Here is a 20,187-nt window from a genome sequence, read left to right on the forward strand (position 1 = left end):
GCTCCGCCGCCTCCCATGGCAACGGCGGCTCCCTGGCAACGGGCGGGGGGCGGGGTGAGGCGGCGTGAGGGGTGAGGCGGGATGAGGAATAAAGCGGAATGGGCCGGTGTGAGGGGCGAGGCGGTGTGAGGGCTGAGGAGAGGTGAGGCGGTGTGAGAGATGAGGCAGGATGGATGAAGCGGTGTGAGGCGGGATGAGGAATAAAGCGTGATGAGGGATGAGGCGGCCTGGCAATGGCGGGGATGGATCCGCCGCTCCCCCGCCCGGTTCTGGCGGGGCCATGACCGAGACATGGCTCTGGGCGAGCGGAAGGGGCAGCGGGCCCGGGCGCCGGTGGTGTTTCCCTCGGTGCGGCTCGTTCTCTCCGTGTTTGTGATGCTTTCAAACGCTGACAGCACTGTTTGAATTACCCTCTCTGTATTTTGGTACAAATCACCGGGTGTGCTCCACACAGAAGGGTGGATCTGTGACCGAAAGGCACACGGTCAGATACCGGTTTCTGCAGCCTCTCCAGGGTGTTTGCTCAAAGTATCACCTCCAGCGGGTAGCACGTGGTAATTTCACAGTTTCAAGAGGCTAGAAAAACTAGAAATTAAAATTGAATGTTTCACGAGTTCCTCACAGAGTACTTCTGAAAAACAAAAGGAGCATACACTTAAATAACTGAGATAATGCCTTGATTTCCGAAATCAGAATGGGTTTGGAAAACTAAAAGGGATTATGCACGGCTGGCATGATCTCCAAAGATCCCCATCCCTGGAAGTGTCCAAGGCCAGGTTGGAAGGGGCTTGGAGCAGCCTGGTCCAGTGGAAGGTGTCCCCGCCCATGGCAGAATTGGAATGAGATGAGCTTTAAGATCCCTTCCAACCCAAACCATTCCACGATTCTCTGATTTGCTCAGGGTGGCTGTGAATGAAGTCTTGTCTCTTTTCCCAGTGTCTCCTTGGAAGTGCAGGATAAGGACGCTCAGCCCTCCTGATGGGAGAAATGCAGAGACCTTTGCAGGTTTTGTCAGCAGAGATAGATTTGGCCCTGGCACCTCCTGGACACGACATCAGGTATCCCCATTTACTGTATTGTGCCCAGTGAAATGGGCTCCTGATGGGGGTGACTGAGGGCACACACCTTAAACACCATTTAAAGCACATTTTTTCCATAGTTTATTGTTGGCCCGACCTATTTTTTTTTTTCAGTTGATGAACAAGAGTTTTAGGGTCTGCAAAATTAACATAACCTTACGGGTTTCTTACAAATAAATCTAAAAATTTGACAGAATTATTTTTATATCACTGTTTGCCTGCTCAGAAAATCAGTGGTCTGTTTTCATGGGACATTTAGGCCCTCTTTTTCACAGATCCCGATCATCTAATCAGGATTTCATAAACACAAAGACAACAGCATGTCTTGATGAAGGTGAATATTAGGTGTCAAGTCCACAAAAAAATTTGCTTTTTTCAGTTTATTTGAAATATGATTAGAAAATGATGATTTTGCTGAAATTGGGAATCATTGCAAACCTTCTGAATTGTTGGTAAATACATGATACCGAATTAGGCACTCAAAAGCAGCAATGCACAGTTACTATCTCTGTGTAAATTTTTAAGACTTGCAAATCACTTCTGCACTTTATTGACCACAAAAGTCTATTTTTCAGCAGAGACTTAGGGAGCTGTGCACAATAAATTAGATTTGGATCAATTTAGGAATTCTTCTGTGATCCTCATGTTTAGCAGCCACTCAGCTTGCAGAGAGTCCAATAATATAAATAAATCAGGACACTTCAGGCAGATTCAATTGCCAGAAATGAGGTGCATTCTTGGTACCCTTGCTGAATAATAGCATATTGTCTAAATACTTTAAATTCTTTTGAATGCACTCATTACAGATGGCATTCAGATATTTGGAAATTGGTCAGAGATTTGGCAAAGCATGAAGAATAAACAGCCTAATCCAGGGAAATACAGCACAATTTGCTGATGCAATCCTTGCTTGCCCCTTGCCCCCTTAACTTTCACATGAATCGATTCAACCACTGCTGCAGCCAAACCCCACACGTGGAAGGAGAAGGAATGGAAAAGGAATTCTCCAGGCTTCTCCATGAGTCCTGTGTTCCATCAGCTCAGGGGAGCTCTGCAAACACCAGGGCGAGGTGAAGCATGAGGGGATGGCTGGCAGGGCCCTGAAGAAGGGCAGACCCAGCCTCTTCCTTTTGGCTGCAGGGAGCTCTGAAATTATCTCAGCTAATCTCATTAAAAGGCACTCTTGGATTGCAGCTCTGCAGTGGGTGAGCACTGGAGCAAAGCTGGGGGCTTCTACCTATGAAAATTTAAGTTTTTTTGCCATCCAGAGCTGATAGAATAATCTTTACTGTGTGGAGACAAATCAAGATTCTTATCCTTGGGGCCTAGAGGCTGCTGTCCCCTTGCAGTTTTTAAGGAGTACAGTGGCAAAAGTAGGATTAATGCAGATTGATTTTACAAACATTGCCCCCCATGGGATTCTGGTCCTGATTTTCTGTCCTTCAGCCCTTGACAGCACCTGCACACCTTGGCCTTTCACTGCAATAGTGCCCTCACACCGCCACACATTTGTAGCCTCCTGCAGGAGATTCTTGCTGGTATTCATTTGTGTAACTTTGTTTTCACTGATATTTCTAAGAACATAGAAACAGCTTTTTATCTTCCCAAACATACACACCCCATCCAAAGAATCCCAAGACTACTCCCTCACACACTTGTGCAGGTAGAATTGAGACAAAGAGCTACAAAATCTCATCTTAACATTCCTCACAAGTTTGTTTTGTTTTTTTTTTAAAGGAGAATATACTTTTTCCCCAACCCCTTGACTCATTTAATTACAGAAAGTCACCTTATATAAATAAGCCATATTTTATTGGTTGACTAAGTTAACTTAGTTGCCTTGGTTTGTCTTACTTCTCTAAGTACTGTTTAACTGTTTTCATACAAATATGGCAAATTAAAAATGGCCATAACCCCTCTATTTTTAATTATTAAATCCAAGTACTCCAAGAACTGATTGAGAATGACTCTGAGTCAAAGTTTAGGCTATACTTTTATTTACTTCACGTACTATGAACATATACATTACATGCTACAAAAAAATAAAAAAGGACTTTAACTGTCAAGAAAGTGGATAGTGTTATAATACAATGGCACATGTTCATATTTTTCTTCAAACAGGTTTGGTTAGAATCCTTGCCCAAAACCATTAACGAAAAGGAAGTGTTTTACTCTCAAAGATGATTAGAAATATTTGCATTATTAACAAATACAATTCAAACAGATTAACAAGATTTAACCAGGTCATATATTAGTAAAAAGGCTGGGGCTTACCAAAATGAAATATATATTAAAAAACCATAGCAGCCAGTTGTACTTTTTTAGTGTGATATAACGTGTAAATGCACCAGAAGAACACAGTGTAATTGAGCGTTCTGCTTTCATGGTGTATTTCTAGAAATGATTATTCTAGTTCTAACACCTGCCTATGCACAAGAGATCAAAACCACAGCCAAGGAGAGACAAAAGATTGTGACCAACATTCTGAGCAATGATTTTTTTTCACGCATCAGGGAGAAGGGAGGGAACAAAGAGAAGAGGATAAACAAAGGCCACAAAAGGATTTCATCTACATGTTCAGGAACATAGTTTCTATCTATTTGCCTTTAAGAGCCTGACAAATTGAAATGTCTATTTTGTCCAAATGCAAAGATACTCCTTTCTATCACCTATGAAACAAAATCACATTTCAGCTTAGAACCGAAGAGTGGAAAACAGTTGCATTAATGTATCAGCCAGCTAAAAAAACTGCTCGACAAGAACTTGGGATTCTAGTGTAACAGCAGCTATTAAGACTCCTCTAGTTTCTTTATTTTGCTCTTTCAAAGTGTACAAATATTCACAATTTATACAGTCTTAACAAAACCACATCTACAAAGTTCGCAGGGTATTTGCTAGTTAATTCAATTCATGTCTTTCGTATTAAAAAGGCAAGGTTTGCATAATAAAACTCCCAGAAAAATGTTATTTTGGTATCTTAATTCCTGATTGGAAAGGTACAAATATATGGGCTTTCATTAACTGCAGTTGGCAAAAATACTTCAGAACAGTGTTACTCTAAAGACACACTGTTTATTAGGTTTCTTTTGCAATATCTGAAGAAATATATAAGCATATATGGGCAACTGAAAAACTCAGTATTAAGTCTGTTTATTTAGAGTGCAGCTATTGAACAAAAACCCCCCCAAACAGCTACAGTAAATATCAAGATCAGAGAAAAAATACAAATTAGCCTTAAAGAACCTGATGAGTTACAGAATCTAGAGTTAGTTTCTCAATTTTTCTTCCCCTCCAAGTAAATTTTGTACTAAGCTAGAAGAGCTCCCACAATCACTGGCACGTCACCCCAACCAGAATAGCAATCCAAGGTAGAACAGAGCTGCAATTCCTTGTTTCCGTTCTTACACCACTGTCCCTGCTGTCAGTTTTCTGATAATAATCCTCAGTAGTGCTCATGAGACTGGTGATGGACAGGTGTGATTAACATTAGTCCACAGAAATTAATGAGTGCCCATAACCTGAACATTACTCAGACTTGTTGATGGATTAGTTTTGAAGTAGAACAACTAGTACTTAAATAGAACAGAAATATTATAATTTCCAGCATGTTACAGAGTTCTGAGGTAAAGTGTTACCAGTATTGTTGTAGGGTTGGTGCCTTGCAGCAAAGGCCTTTGCAGCACAGGCAACCCATGAGCCACTGGAGTCACACAGGTTTGAAGCAACCAAACCCAACAGTTTCAGTTTGATACTATTTAGAAAAACCCTTCTGCATGGATTATACTGTAGTCAAGTTACAAAATTTAGTTTGGTCACCAGAGTGCTGTGCTTGGAAAACAACCCAGGGTACAGGCAAGGGAGAGTTACTTCAGTGTTTAATTTCAGTTTACAAAACTTACTAAATCCATTCTGATTTATATTAGATCATTAGAAGAACAGACTAAAAAACAACCATCAAGGCAGTGCATAATACTGCCTACTCAATGCACTGATTTTCATCATGAGCTAGGAAGCCATATTTACTCTATTATGCCTTTTGAGAATCAATCCAGAAGCACACAATTATTTTCCATTAGTTTATTAAAAATAAAATCCTCATGAATTCACTATCAAATATTTTACAGATGGGAATTAAACCAGAAGAGTCCCCAGAGTGTCTTTAAAATAGAAGTAATATTTGGTTTGTCAGTTCACTGTGTTTGACACTGATTTGTACTGTAACAGTATTGTACAAATATTGAAGAATTCTAGGAAAATTAAACTAGCCCTACACAATTTAATTTTATTGGAAAGCAGTGTCAATATTTTAGTATATTTAGTGAATCAAACACTGCTTTAAAGCTACGTATTAAAGTGCTATGCACGTATTTTTCAGCTCTGATATGGAGGTTTACACTTCCATAAGCCTTGTATTTGTGGATAAAAAGAGATACTGTGTGTTAATAAAAATCTTAAATTAAAATCAGCTGCTATGTTTGAAGCATCAACAGTACTGAAGAAATCAATCTAGTGTCCACAAGCTTCTAGAATTCTGAGGTTGATTGGATCTGTCATTTACCATGAAAATGGTAAGGATCTGTAAATCATAAGGCTGTCCCCAACGGGCCCTACATCAGTCTGTGCTGTGCACAGTTAACTGACCATGCACTGTGTAGCCTTTCTAGGACAGAGAATCCAGGATGGAAAAAAACATGGGAGAGAGCTCCAGGATAAATCTGTGAAATTTCTATCTAGGTATTGAATTGTCTACGGTTGATGTTCATTGCCTGAGGAAGAAGCAACATAAGCAATGGGCCTGGAGAGAGCTACAAATGTTATCTGAACATCTACAGCACTGCTTCCTCCAGCTGCTGCTGCTGGCAAGGTCCAGGCTGCCGTGCACGTGGACATAAGCAGGCATTACAACCTATAATCATGGCCTAGTTCTGCCACTTGACACACGAGTTATCTGCTGTCGTACCCTGAATTACATGACCCTTGCTTAAGGAATGGTGGTGTTGAGTCCCAGGGGTTTGCAGGTTATCAGAACGCTTATCCAAGCAATACCGCTTTCAGCATCGGTCCAAGCATAGTCTTGATGGCATCTGCAATAAAAACAAGTTGAGATTGTTCCCATCTGTAAGAGCAACTGTTGAGCCACACTCAGCTGAAGTCCTCGTCAGGATTCTGTTGATCCAGCAGACGGACGTGTGTGAATGGAAAGTGACCACGTCTGCCGTTACATTCTCCTTCCCACTGACCACTCACGTTAATCTTTGTGACCTTTACCAGCTCACCGACCTGTGGGGTAAGAAATACACACGTTACAATCCAGAAACACAGGCAGGATGAGCTGCCACCCCTCCCTCGGTGTGCTGCCACCCAAGTGCACCAGATACACATCTATAAAAAGCAGCTTTCGTCCTGACAGTTTCTGAGACACCAGCCTGTCCCCAATGGCATTCACTCCAAGAAAGTATATGAAGAAATGTGCCTAGATCAGGTGACAACTACATGAACTGAAGAGCCAGCAATCCAATACCTATCTTTCCAAGTGCTCTTGGGACCTGCCATCAGGTGCTATCGTGATAAATGTGCCTTGTTGGGCTGACAGAGGCCTGCACACTGCTGGAACTCCATCAGGAGCCTCATAAAGCAAGGAAGGCTTGTACCTGTACCAAGTGGACACTAATCTGCAAGCTCAACTGCTCCTTAGTTTTGAAATTCCACTTTTCAAGGTCTGGAAAGTAGAGGATCTCTCTCTCTCTACAGATTATAACAGGTGGGTAAAAAGTGCCATAAGGCTGCTCTGTTCTTACTTTGGGCACCCACAACCAGCCACTACCAAAGGCAAAGCCAGATGGCATTTCAGTCTTGCCCAGCATGGATTTCTTCCAGAAATAAATCCCATTGAATCACAGAATTGTTTAGGTTGGAAAAGATCTTTAGGGTAATCGAGTCCAACCATTAACTCAGCACCGCCAAGTCCAGCACTCATGGGAATAGTAAAGACAACTGATGCCCTCTCCCTCTTGCCCAGGAATACATCTCCAATTCTAATCTCCACCCTAATATTCCCAGCACCAATTCCAAAGGCATCATCTCCCTGTGACAAAGGCACAAACTGCACAGCAGGCACGTCCCCAGGGCTGTGCAGGTAGTTCAAATCAGGACACAAGTTAGGTCAGATCAGTCCCCAACTCTGTTTCATATTGAAGGGTACTTTAATTAAGTGGCACTTACACGACCTGAGGAAGCACAATTTACATTGTAAAGACACTGGAGAGTTAATGAATGCACCACTGAAAAGCTGTCTACCCATTTCTACCCCTCTGTAGAATTTTATCAATAATCTGATTTACAAGTAACGTACAACAGTTTTTAAACTCTTCCCACATCACAGATGGAGGATGCTTTTGGGACAGATACGCTCTATTTTCTTTCACTAATACTGTAAATAAACTCTGAAGGTATGGCCAAAGACCTCACTGCATTTCATCCAGAAATTCACTGAATATAAAGTTTACACAGATGCTCATCACTGTGTTCCAAATCCATCCAGAACACAACCTCATTATTTGCACTGTCCGGGCAGCCAAGGAAGAACAAGGAAAACAATTTCAGATGTTACCAATCTCCATAACTTTACAGGTTTTAATCACTTCCAATCTTTTGCCAGAACAGCTTTTAACAGTTCATAAATTCAACCCCTTTCATGGACATTTAATTAAGCTTCCCATACCTCTCATGATTACTTATCTGGTAATGAGAGGCCCATTGGGACTCTTGTTGTAGCTTTATTTTTCCCTTTTGTAGTCATTAGTATAGACATTTTAATGAATCATATTTTGAAGAAAATCCTCTTTATGTATTTGCTAGAGGCAAAAAGGAAGCCTTCTTCCAGTACTGAATGCAAGCTTCAGCTCTTCAGGAATTTAATCATGCAGTTTGTATAATTTTGCTACTGCTAATAACCACTGGGGGGTTGTACCAACAAAAATACTCTGCTGACCAAAACAATACATCAGCTATAATTTAACAAGGATAAGATTCAATGTGACAATACTAGAAGTGGAAAATCCGATTTCCTAATCACAGCCATTACCAGAACAATGTCCCAGATAAATTTAAACTGCTTCAGACCTGGATAGAATCTACATATCAGCCTTCAAGAGAACAGTGTTTAACCTCCAACCCACTGGGAAGGGAAAGCGTGACTTGCACTGAAGTTTGCTGTCTGCAAGAGATTTTTCTTCGACTGTTGGCCTCTGCTCTGCTCCTCACACACTAATTAGTGTTCATTAGGGTTTATCTTGGATGCCTTACAATAAACTCACCTGAAAAAGGTGGGTTTAACAGAGCAATTACAGTGAGTTACAATATGGGATATTTGTGACACTCCCTCACTCCCAGAGCACCCTGTAGTTGGTTTTTGGGTTTCAGGGCCATTGCAGCCAAGGGACACTCATTTATGAAATCCCCTTACTAGAAGGAGCTACACTTGAAAGCTGCATTTCAGTAATTGTTAAATGAGGAGAGACCTCTGAGATTAAATACTCCTTTTTACCAGTACACTAATTTCATTTAGCAGGCACACTGATACATTTTTTCATTCCCATTTCATTTATATATATAAACCTTCTCATTTCATTCATATATATATATATATATATTTGTATTTATATATCTATATCTTTACACCTGCCAAAGCAGGACTAACTTTAAGCAAGCATGGACCATTTTACAAATGATGGCTTAATAAAATGGCTCCACTTGATCCTGAATAACTGACAGATCTTTCTAGATCTGATTCAAACCTCTGCCTACTAATCTATAGTTCAACCACTCTCCTGAAGACAATACAGAGAACTTTTCCAAAAGTTACTTATTATTACAAGTGCTGAAGTTTTAAAACCTTTAGGCTAGGAGTGGATGTTTTCTCTGAATTCTCCTCACTTTTAGCATTGACTTATGGCAACATTAGTCCATAGTGCATCATCCCACGAAGCACAGCACCTCAGGAACAACACTGTACCCTGCTAGAAAGCCAGGTTTGTCTCAGTCTTCATCAGAAGTTTTAAAACTAAATATACCCCATATGCTTCAAAGCAAAACTGAAGGTTCAAGTGAAGACTTCTGTATGCTGTGGTTTTATTCCAAGTACTCCTCTTTGGTGAGGTCAAGGTGGCAGAGCTCTGCTACTGTTACAAAGAAAAAAAATAAATCGATCGATCTCAGAGTCATTCACCACACAGATCTTCCTTTTTTCTCCTCTATTTTCTCATAAAATAGACTGAAAACTCCTTGCATAGATCCAGTTACATGCAAAATAAATGTTAACTTCTCCTGCTGAATCTTTTTTTCCATAACAGAGCACAGACTTTATTAGAACATCGCCTGCTCTGATCCTCCTTCCTTGAGCTCTTCAAAAGCATGTCAGGCTTAAAATAACAGAACAGCACAGATACTCTGTTTGCAGTTTGGGCAAAAACTGTTTGATGTTAAGAATCTATTTTTCTAAGAGAAACAGTGGGATCCACCCCCTCCCATGAATATTGCCAGATTTAAGGATAAGAGTTTTCATTTGGAAAGAATCCCACTTTCTGTATTTATAAAGAGGTCTGGGCAAAAATGGGCTGATAAGATTTACATAATGCTCTCTACTAAGTTATCTAAGAAAGAGATCTCTAAATAAACAGAGAAGGAACACCATGAAGTGAAAGGGAACGTGGAAAAAGGAGACAACAAGAAACAGCACTTTGATAGACAGGATGGAGAAAAACTTGGGAGAAAATGAAGTGCATATTGCTTTTTTTTCCTGTACAGACATTGAAAGCAACTCAGTAACATTGTGATTGGAAGTGATAAAAGCTGCAAAGCTTTGAGGGCCACTAGAAGCAGTGATAAATGGCTCACTTTTTAAAATTACATTTGTGCAATATTACATACAGAATAAAGAACCACCACTGCTATTGCATTTCTTAAATGGAGAGAAAGACAGGAATATAACACCCTAACCAAGAGGGCCAAGATGTCAACTGATAAATATTTAAGCAGTTTTAAGAGGCCCACAAAGGCCATTTCTGGACACCAGAAATCTCACGTGGTCACACAGCCGAGCTGAGCTGACACTTCTCAGCTGCCCCTCCCAAACACTTCAGCTACTCAGCCTTTACCATCAGTTAGTAAAAGACACCAGAGGTGTAAGGTAGCTCAGAAAAGAGAGGTGTTACCCACAAAACTGCTCCTCCCTCAGCATAGCACTCTTGACAGATCATGTGAGTTTTGGTGAAGAGGATTGAACTAACCTAAGATCAGCCCTGGCACTCACAAGCTGTTCTCCAGCGTGGAAAGCATTTCCTTTCACTCTAAGTTGCTTATGGCCTGGATTAGCAGCATTTCCTCACTCTCCCTATTTCACTCCATGCTCCCAAATCCTGCACTGGGCAGCAATGTGAGGTTCTTTAGTGAAATGAAGTGTAAAGTTAAGGCTTAAGAGAATGCAAAATTCAGAAATAAAACCAAAAGATCTTGCTAAATACGCCACAAAATATCCAGAGGCTCAAAACCAATCTAACATCTGGTAATTACAAGAGTCTGCATTCAGGAATATTCCCAAGCTCCAGGAGCTAACTGGGTGGAAAGAGTGAGAAGAAGAAAGAGACAGCATTTTAGCCTTTATAAAAGTTTGAAGGGTAAAAATCCTCACATTTCCCCAAAATCTGATAAGTTTGCATAAATTTCTATTCCTGCTTCTCAACCCAAAAATATTCAGATATATAACAGAACATGTAGCAACTCAGAGTATATTTACTACCTGCGTGGGAAAAGATTTCACATCTGCCAGGCTGTGCATCTGCATTTCCCAGTTCTGCACCAGACACACACCTACAGCTGCCAGATCACTGAAGTCCTGGAGTGCCTTTTGTGCTATGCACAATTTCACAAAGTATTTCAGAGTGGAAAGGAGATGCTCTGACTCAGCACAGAAACTGTTTTTTCCCAAGTGCTTAACATGTTATATAAACAGGAAGCCAATTAGGTATCAGGAAATTCCAGAGCCTCTAGCTCAAAGAAAGCCTAGATTAAAGGATACAATTTACATATCCTAAGGCAAAGGTCTGCCACAGGGAATACCTTAGTCTCAATTTCCTCAAATGCAATTTGGGGGAGAATTATGTGATGCGGATAGAGCACTCCACTCACCTTTTTAAGGGGGAAAAAAGACAAATCAAAAAGGCCCTGTACAAGTACTTAATCCTGTCAGGAAGTGAATCAACCTGAGGGAAGCTCAGTGCCTTACTACAAACCCTACTCCATCAATCACTGCTTTATACCAGACCTCCCTAACAAATTGTAGTGTAAATTATAAAATGCTCCTGCTCCAAACCTAAGCCCAAAGTAATCTGCTTGAGTTGATGTTGCTACAATTAAATTCTATGTGTGACCATCATCATCATCTCAGTCCAGGTAATTTCAAAGTGTACCAATGTTTCCACTGATTGCTTTAAAACTGCTGACAGACTGGGGAGAAAAAAAACCCCAACACAAACCAACAAACAACCCAGTACACCTTATACAGATTGTGGTGAGGCACACAACAGCAAACACATGTTCAGACACACAATTTATGAACTGTTCCCTCTCCCTCCCCCACAAAATAAACACTTCAGGAACAGAAAACATGGATGGGGAAACACTTATGTTAGTGATGGTTGACAACAGACATGATACTGGTTCAGTAACCTAATAATAATCAACAATAATCTAATGTACAAGTGACTCAAGTCACTCGTTTTATCCATAACTTATTAATCACAACGTAAAACCAGTATTATAAAGTTTTTCCCTTTCTCATTCCTCCAAAACTACCACGTGATTGAAAGGGAAATCCCTTGAACAGATCTCTTCCTTCTAAGTTTTGCCCATTATGTACCTCCAAAGCCAAGGCTGTCTTGTCGTAGGCATTAGGGACTCGCTTCTGGACAACCCGGGCATAAATAGGGCCATTCTGAAGGTTAGGGAGCGGAGTGTTGATGCTGGGCTGGGCATAGGGCCCTGGCTCCGGCCCACCCAGTGGTTGTGGGTGGGAACTATCCTGGTTACCTCCAATCAGAGTAGGGACTGAAGCAGAGGAAGGTCTATACTTCTCGACGTAAGGAACGGGAATCATTCCCCTCTTCCCTGCGCTGTCTTCTGCGTTCCACCACTGCTCTTCAGGTTTATCCCGGATTCTCAGTATGTCTCCTTTCTTAAAGGGAAGGTCTTCCTCATCATTGCCATTAAAGTCAAAGAGAGCTCGCACATACTCTGCCTCCTCCTGCCTGAGGATAACCCCGCTATTCTGCCTCGAGCGGGAAACGGGTTCTATCAAGGTTGTAGTGTCCAAATAGTGTATTTTGTAGAATTCCAGTAAAGATGGCAAAGAATCAAACTCTTGGTCACCTATTCGAAATCTGGTGGGATTCGACCCTGAAAAGAGAAGGCAACATGTCAAAGAGAGCATTAAAACTGTAAATAATGCATCTGAGAAGACAAATACACTTACAGAGAAGTATTTCAACACCAAATTTGATCATCTTTACGTCATATTCAGCTTTTCTGAGTATTTTCTGTCAAAGACAGCACTATCATGATCATAAATACAGGTTTTTCTAAAAAGATTTTGTCAAGAAAGGAAAAGAGAAATTCTTTGGCACTGCCAAACTTCCCGAATTAGGATAAAAATATCTTTGTTTCTTTCAATGTTATATGGATTCAACAGATGAAAATGTTCAGTACATCAGGGTTTCTCAGGAGCCTGTACCATTTTCCTGCTTTATACTCTAAATATAGGAAGCAAATTAAATTTTGGTACCATTTCAAGGAAATTATTTTTTTTAATTCTCTTCTGCTGTCTGGATCTATTTCCCAAGAACAACGCTGCAATAATGGTTATTTACCTGTTGTAACATCTTGGGTTAAAAGCACGGACACTACAGAAAACTGCTTTGTATGGCAGCAAACAAGCGATGTCAAAGAACAAATAGTTATTTTTCATTTTGATAAAAGGTACCACTAAAGAAAATTATCTACATTCTATGCAATGCAAAGCAACAATGTATATTTTCATAGCAGGTATGACTCAGCCTTTTAATCTCAAGTCTTGTCGCTTCTTTGCCACGTTTGTCAGATGGAGCCCAAGCTATAAATCCAAACCTCAAATACATTGGAATACAGATGATGTTCACGTTCAAGCCATTACAAGCATCAAAGTGCAGAATATCCATTTCCAATCTGTGTGCTGTGCTTTTTTTTTCCATTTTATGTTCTTCAGGCTCAGCTGGGGAAAAAAACACACATGATGTTCTATTTCCACCATGCCCCCTGCAATCAGTTATGGGAAGAACTGGGGAAGACTGGGGGAAGGGAGTGCAGATGAAAAGATTTATGCTTTAATGAGTAACTCTTTTAGCAAGAAAGAGATGCTTACTTTGCAAGTCTGTTTTCTCTGCAGGGAATATCTAACAGTCCCAAGACTTAGCTCTGGAGTACAAAGCTAGCAGAATTCTTCAAGCTGTCACTGATCCAAAACTCCCTGCAAAGTAGCACTGTCAGCATGGAAAGCTAATGTTACAACAAGTTCTTTCAGGAGAGCAAAAAGGGGTTCTAACAGAGAAAAGGGCAGATTCAATAAGATCAAAACAGACAAACACCCGAGAAATGAGTTCTGAAGTATCCTGAAGGAACATGAGCATTAGTGGGGCTGGTTAAAGGAAATTCAAAGAAGCAGAACTAAGTCATTGGAAAATGCACGTTTGCATGCATTAACAGCATTGAAAGGCTCTCAAAAGAAATGAATACAAACACAGTGAGCCAAAACCCAAACCAAATACCTTCAAAAAACTGCAAAAACCAAAACACAAACTGGCATCACCAAGAGATAAGGAAGTTAATGTAATTATCAGTAAGAAAGACGAGCCCAGCACAGGAAGACAATTAAGATTCCATCTTATTCTTCCAAAGTCTAGTGCTCAGAAGATGCAAAACCCCCTCAACTTTTGTTGCTGAGATGTAACTTACAGCTCTAGGCTTGGCCAGAACCCTGGAATTTCACCCCAGTGGCACTGTCAGCTCTGTGGGCTCACAGGAGATGAATTCTGCCTGGACAGGCAGCATCCCTACACCGCATCAGAACAGCTGACGTTCGCTACTCGGTGCATAATGGGATCTGGGAATGCCGCACTTCCACTACCACGGGAAGTGGGAAAGACACCAGGTTTCAGACCAACCTGGTGACAGAAACACGAGCAAATATCTACCACTATTTTAGTTGTGAACCTTTAAGGATCAAGGCTTGAAACTTGAGTCAAAAGAAAAAGTCACAGGAACTTCAAGAGCAGGGCAGCAAAGCTCTTTGCAGCCATATGGAGAAGACAGTCTCAGGAAAGTTCACTGACATGGAACTTATTTCACATCACAGAAATATAGAGGCTGAAACGCCAATTTACCTCAGTAGAACCTGCTACAAGCTGACTCAGCCAGAAGGCTGAGCTCTGTCCCAGCAATGTAAGGATTCACAGAAAAAATTTAACAGGTCACAGGGAATGAACAGTTCTTCAGTAACATTCGTCAGCCTGGTCAATCTTCAATCTCCACCAGGATGAACAAGGCATTCTTTTATTTTTCCTTTGGAACAGGTTCACCTTCTTGAATTAATGCACAACAGCCTGAGAGAGCTGTCAAGTGTACCTGAATACAAGTTGGACTTTAAGAAGAAAGCCCTCTGGAACATTATGTACAGGGAAGGAGTGACAGAAATCACTGTACTGTATCCTGGATAATCAGATCCTAAAACGCATTTTGCAAGGCTAAACAACAGCCAGAGGACACAGACCCTCCAAATTCTGGGATCAGAAAGATCCATGCACTCCTTGAAGGGACAGAGAGAAAAGCATCAGAAAGGAGAGATGTTACCCTCACAAAGACCACACTGCAAGAAAACCACATGCACTTCGGATGCTTTTCTTTAGAAAAAGAAAGGCAGCTACAGAAATCTGAGAAGACCTAGAATAAAAAAATCTACAAGCCTAATCCAAATTAATCACCAATATAAAAGCAGTGACCTCATCATTGTCTGCAGACTAGAAGACTCCTAAAATTTAGCTAAAATAGGCATTAAAAGGACAGTATAGTTCAAAGTCACAGTTGGTGAAATGCAGGTTGGAAATAAAATACAACTCCACCTTCCCAAGCAAGTGGAAAACTTTCCATCAGTTTAAGTCTTTTGCAGCTCCTCTTGTTCAGCTACAATGAGCTAAATGATGCTCACACGTAGTGGGGAAATTACTCCACTCACTACAGGCTCCCAAGTTTTGTCATTCCCTGGTATAATGGAATTCAAAGACTAACAGATTTCCAGCTCAGTGGAATTCTTCAGCCTCTTGTTTGAAGTGCAACACTGCGCATACCTTCAGACCAATGGAATAATTCAGGCAAGATCTAACACAACAAAAAGTTACAGCAACAAGGTGAGTGGGGTTTTTTTGAGAGTAAGAGCAGTTTTCCTTCACGATCCTGGGATTTTTCTTGAAGGCACAAGTCTGAGCAGCACAGCGTGCACATCTTCTGAGGGCTCCCAGGAAGAGAAGAATGTAAAGGTGAGTCCAGCTCCTGGAGGAACTTTAGTTACTCCCTATGAAAGTTGGACACTTGAGTACTGGAAATTATCTTCCCTCCTCTGCAGCCTGGCATAGCTGAAGCAGAAGAGCTGCTCAGGGAGTACCTCCACCACCAGCACTGCTCAGCTGAGTCAGGTTACTCTTTGAATGAGAAGCACGAAGGGCTGAGTATCATCCTTCTTCCTTACTCCATCTCCACTAACCTGACTCCAGCCATCTCAGGATGCCACAAAACCCCTGCTCTCAGAAAGGTAAGGAAAGAGTTAAAATCCAAAGGGTCCCAGAATTGAAGAAAAGTTTCAAACCTGGCTCATGTCAGCTCTCTGTTTATGATGAACATTCCCTCCTGACACAACCCCCTGACACTCTGTTGGCTTTGTGTCAGTCTGGGAAAGATTGCTTATGTATGTTTTAAATATTGTACAGATACTGGGGAATTAGGGCTATAAACCACCCAATATTCTACTGACTGGGCAGGTGGTGAAACCACAGAGCAACTTCTCACTCCCTCAGACATCTCAAGGGGTTTGCATTTCTCTCTTCACTCCAACTGTTAGTGTCACTTGGGAGTTTTCTCTTTATTTCCAAGCTTTGGAAAGCTTTTCTTTCATAGGAATACAGGTTTTAAATTTTGCATCTAGTTTTAGTCTGTAAGGGTGGTTCCCTTTCCCAGTTTAGAGTGTGTTTAGGGCCAGAAAAGCTGTTCTTATCACACAGGGCACAGTAAGATATTCCAGTGATGTAAGCCAGTTCCTCCTGGAGCATATGGGAGCTGGGCTCTGAAGGCATCACATTCCAGCCCTGTGCTTCCCCCACCCCCACAGAGACACCTTTTTTCCTTGTTCTCAGGCCCTTCCTACTCATTCTGAGAAGAACAAGTAAGTCCCATAAACGCCCTATAAAAACATAAAACTCCATTGACTGGAAGAGCTCTGAGCACATCAGGAAAACATTCACTCAGGAGTTACACACTGTCATTTCTCCAGATAATCAGAGGACAAGAAGAGCAGATGTCTAATACAGGCACCTTCTAAAGTTGCAGTTAGTTTGCATTTAAATATATTTTGATCTCAATATAAAAATGAAAAAAACCCAACAAAACTCAAACCAAACCCCCAAGCAACAGAGTTAAACCACACTGCTCACACATCCCTAAAGCCACTTCATCCAGAGCTGAGTGTGGATATCATTCTGTAAGGATTCCATGATTCCAGGAAGTTCAGTCACAATGGAAGCGATTTAGAAGCATTAAATTCAGAATCATGTTCCTAAAACTCATCAATGGTGAAAACATCAATTTCTGCATTTTATCTGTCACATTTCCCTACTTCAGACAGACAAATTTAGTAACACTATAAGGTTTCTGGTTTTGTAATGCTGCACTCTCAACAGAGAGCATTTCTATCTTTAGGTATTTCAGGCATTTTTTAGTGCATATCACACATTTTTACCCCAACCCCCCATGTCAAATTGCAAACACATGATTTATTTACTATTTCCTCTGCTGTCCATCACCATGCATGGAGCACTTTGTCTTGTTTGGGATTTCTTTAGCCATAACTGTGATACTTCATCACAAATGATACCCTAATTCTGATCCATTTACACTGAAAACATAATGTTTTTCTTTCCCATAATTCAGTGATTTATCCTACTTTTTAAACTTCCTTAAAACATTCCAGGAAGACATAAAAAGTTCTGTTCAATTCTTTTTTCTTTGTTATGCTGAAAAATCACCTGCAAGAAGTTAGAGAGGGCAGCATCAGACAAAAGACCAATTTAACAAAGAGTCTGCAAGTTTACTTTAGAAATCAAATAAAGTATCATGGTTTTGTGACATTCTGATTTTTAGGGAAGCCAAAGCTCCTCATTTCATTCATACTATGCTGAGGCTTCCCTATCCCTGAGAGCAGTGTTAGACCAGTCAGGAATTTCACAAACACTGAGACCAACAAAACCCAACCCAAGAACCCCACCTGGAATATTCAGATTTCCCAGCGAGACCTGTGCATTTGCCAATAATAAATTGCTAAAAAAACTGTACCATACTAAAACAGTGATTTTGTTTTTCCTAAAGTTTTAACTTGGCCACAATGAACAAGCAGGACAATTTACAAACACTTAACTCTTTTTTACTGCATTACCTTCCCTACCCAAACACGAAATCATCTTCAATCTTCTACCAACGTTTTCACCTCCCTTCCACTGCAGAACAACCTCCCACCTATTTTTTTCTGAAAGAGCACCTTAATTACACTTGAAGTGCAATTTAATATACACCTCCCCAGCACCTTCTTTGGCTGGAGCATGAAGACAGCAGTATCAGCACAGAGGCATGATTTAATTAAAATTACTAAAATCAGCGTGGGAGTGTCTGTAGTGCAGGAGTGATGCATCACCCCTCCCTAGAGCATCCAGAGGACAAATAAAAAGGAGACCAACCAAAACATAATTATACTTTTTCAGCTATATTAAGCCTACTGTGCCACCAGCTTACACAGCTACTCTTTTAAAACACGATAATCATTTAAAACAGAAGAGAATTACAAGGTACTTCGTGATTTTAACCTAAGCCAGCCCACAGAATGCCACAAAATGTTACTGAGCTTAAGGATGTAACACAAGAAAAAAATCAGGATGGCTGTACTGAAGTGATGTTTTTGCAGAGACAAGTTGCTCCCCAAAGCAACTGCCCAGAAGTGACAGACACTCATGACCCAGTGTTTTTTACTGTCTTTAAAATCCTATTAGATTAGATTCCACAACAAACTATCCTGGTGACTGACTCTGCTCTACACACCAGCCATCCTTGTCAGCAGTTACTGCACCAAACCTGTCTGCACACACATGAAGCAACAGGGCACCTGCCACATTCTGACTCCCCACAGCAGCAATGACTTCCAGTTCCAGCTGAATTCAGCCACCTGTAACTTCTACCTGTGGAGCTTTGTGACTTGAGTGCACTCTGCAGCTCTAGGAGGTTTCTGGGATAAACAGGATGAGTTAAGACTTTCCCAGTTTTTTCAATCTGAAATGCTTCCCCTGTATTACAGTGCAAACCTACTGGCAGCAATTTTGGCTTCCCTCAGATTACCTCCTTCTTAGTCAACTATTCTGTGCAGAGACTGAAAAATAAAACAACTCTTGTTACATCTTTCCAATCCTGGTGTTATTCCACCCATAGACCTACACCAGAGTGTCTCTGTAGCAATTCACAGTTTACTTTCTGCCAAATAAATTCATCAAATCTCTTACTACACAGGCTTACTATTTTACTTTAAAATTATCTAGTAGCTCCTTGCTGGGATGCCAACCACACATCCACATCATTTTGCAAGGATTAATATCCAAACTTAAGCAGTTCCAGCACCAACTCCACTAATTCCCAGAGGAGGGACACCACTGCCTTTGGATTGTACTTTCTGACACATCCAAGGGTTCTGCACTGCTGGGGTTTAGTTGGACTGAACAGCAAAACTGCTGCTTCTCACAGTGCTTTTCTCTCTGGCACAGTCAGCACCTTCTGCTCTTGAAGTGTTACACTTAAACGTGTTGTTGTCATATTACACGTTCAGTCAATGAGAAATAATATCAAACTTCTCCTTTCAAGGGGAAGGAAACTGAACTTAACAACTGATTTAAAGAAACCATTGCCTTTACATCCTGAAGAGTTCCCACTACTCAAACTCCCCACTCGAACTCAGTCTCCCTGATAATGCAAAGCTGCCTTGTCAGAAGTCAGACTTCGGGGATGACACTTCCACAGAACCACCTCCCGGCTGAGACGACACGAAAAATCTATGAATTATCGCTAAGGGGTTTAGGAAAACAAAGAGGTGCGAGGCTGGAGCTGCGGGCTGCCCAGCTCCAGGATGTTGAATTTCATGTGGCACAGGACGGCAGGTGCGGACAGACAGCTCGGCGCGGGCAGCGGCCCCAGCTCCGAAACACGGCTTAATTCCACCACAAAGCGCTCCACGCCTGCAAACACCGCCCGGGCGCCGAGCGGAGCCGCCCCGGCTGCCCTGCCCGGGGCTGCGGGCACCGCCAGCCCTGGGGGTCACTCACCCGGGGCCCCGGGGCCCTCGCCGCCGGCCCGCCGGGCTCCCGCCGGCCCCAGGCTGTTGACGATGTAGTGCGAGACGCGGGAGCTCTCGGACACCGACAGCACGAAGTCGCCGGGGATGGTGCCCGAGTCGCGCACCAGGAAGGTACCGTGGCGCTGCCCCTGCAGCAGCGACACGGCCTCGGCGCGGCTCAGCCGCCCCCAGTACCAGCTCGCCCGGTCCTCGGAGTCGAACTGCCCGGCCATGGGGGCCGCGCTCCTCCCCCGCCCGCGGCCGCCGCCGCCGCCCGCGGAGCCGCTCAAAATGGCGGCCCGGCCCTGACCTCACCTACCGGACGTGACCGCACGCGGGAGGCGTGACGTCATCTCCCCGCGCGGGCGGGGCGGGGGGGGGGGGTGGTGT

General features: G+C 42.1%; 1 protein-coding gene across 2 annotated transcripts; it reads right to left on the reverse strand.

Annotated features, from left to right (window-relative positions):
* Positions 1-3,053: 3,053 nt before the first annotated feature.
* CRK (CRK proto-oncogene, adaptor protein) lies at positions 3,054-20,116 on the reverse strand. Of its 2 annotated transcripts, none has more exons than XM_032129794.1 (3): positions 19,787-20,116; positions 12,165-12,530; positions 3,054-6,359 (listed from the first exon to the last, which is right to left on the reverse strand). In XM_032129794.1, the coding sequence occupies exons 1-3, from the start codon at positions 20,028-20,030 to the stop codon at positions 6,352-6,354; spliced, it is 618 nt and encodes a 205-aa protein (XP_031985685.1). In that variant the 5' UTR covers positions 20,031-20,116; the 3' UTR covers positions 3,054-6,351. The 2 variants fall into 2 exon arrangements, with proteins under 2 accessions (XP_031985685.1, XP_031985684.1); XM_032129793.1 differs by having other exon boundaries at positions 11,995-12,530; positions 19,787-20,110.
* Positions 20,117-20,187: the final 71 nt, after the last annotated feature.

Source organism: Corvus moneduloides, chromosome 20, assembly GCF_009650955.1.
Source record: "Corvus moneduloides isolate bCorMon1 chromosome 20, bCorMon1.pri, whole genome shotgun sequence".
Lineage (NCBI taxonomy): Eukaryota > Metazoa > Chordata > Aves > Passeriformes > Corvidae > Corvus > Corvus moneduloides.

Coding starts and splice junctions, on each gene's coding strand:
- CRK (XM_032129793.1), bottom strand. CDS start 20,030: ATGGCCGGGCAGTTCGACTCCGAGGACCGGGCGAGCTGGTACTGGGGG. Junction 12,531..19,786: donor CGAGGGCCCCGGGGCCCCGG/GTGAGTGACCCC, acceptor TTCTCTTTTCAG/GGTCGAATCCCACCAGATTT. Junction 6,360..11,994: donor AGACAGCCTTGGCTTTGGAG/GTACATAATGGG, acceptor CTTACCCCACAG/GTCGGTGAGCTGGTAAAGGT.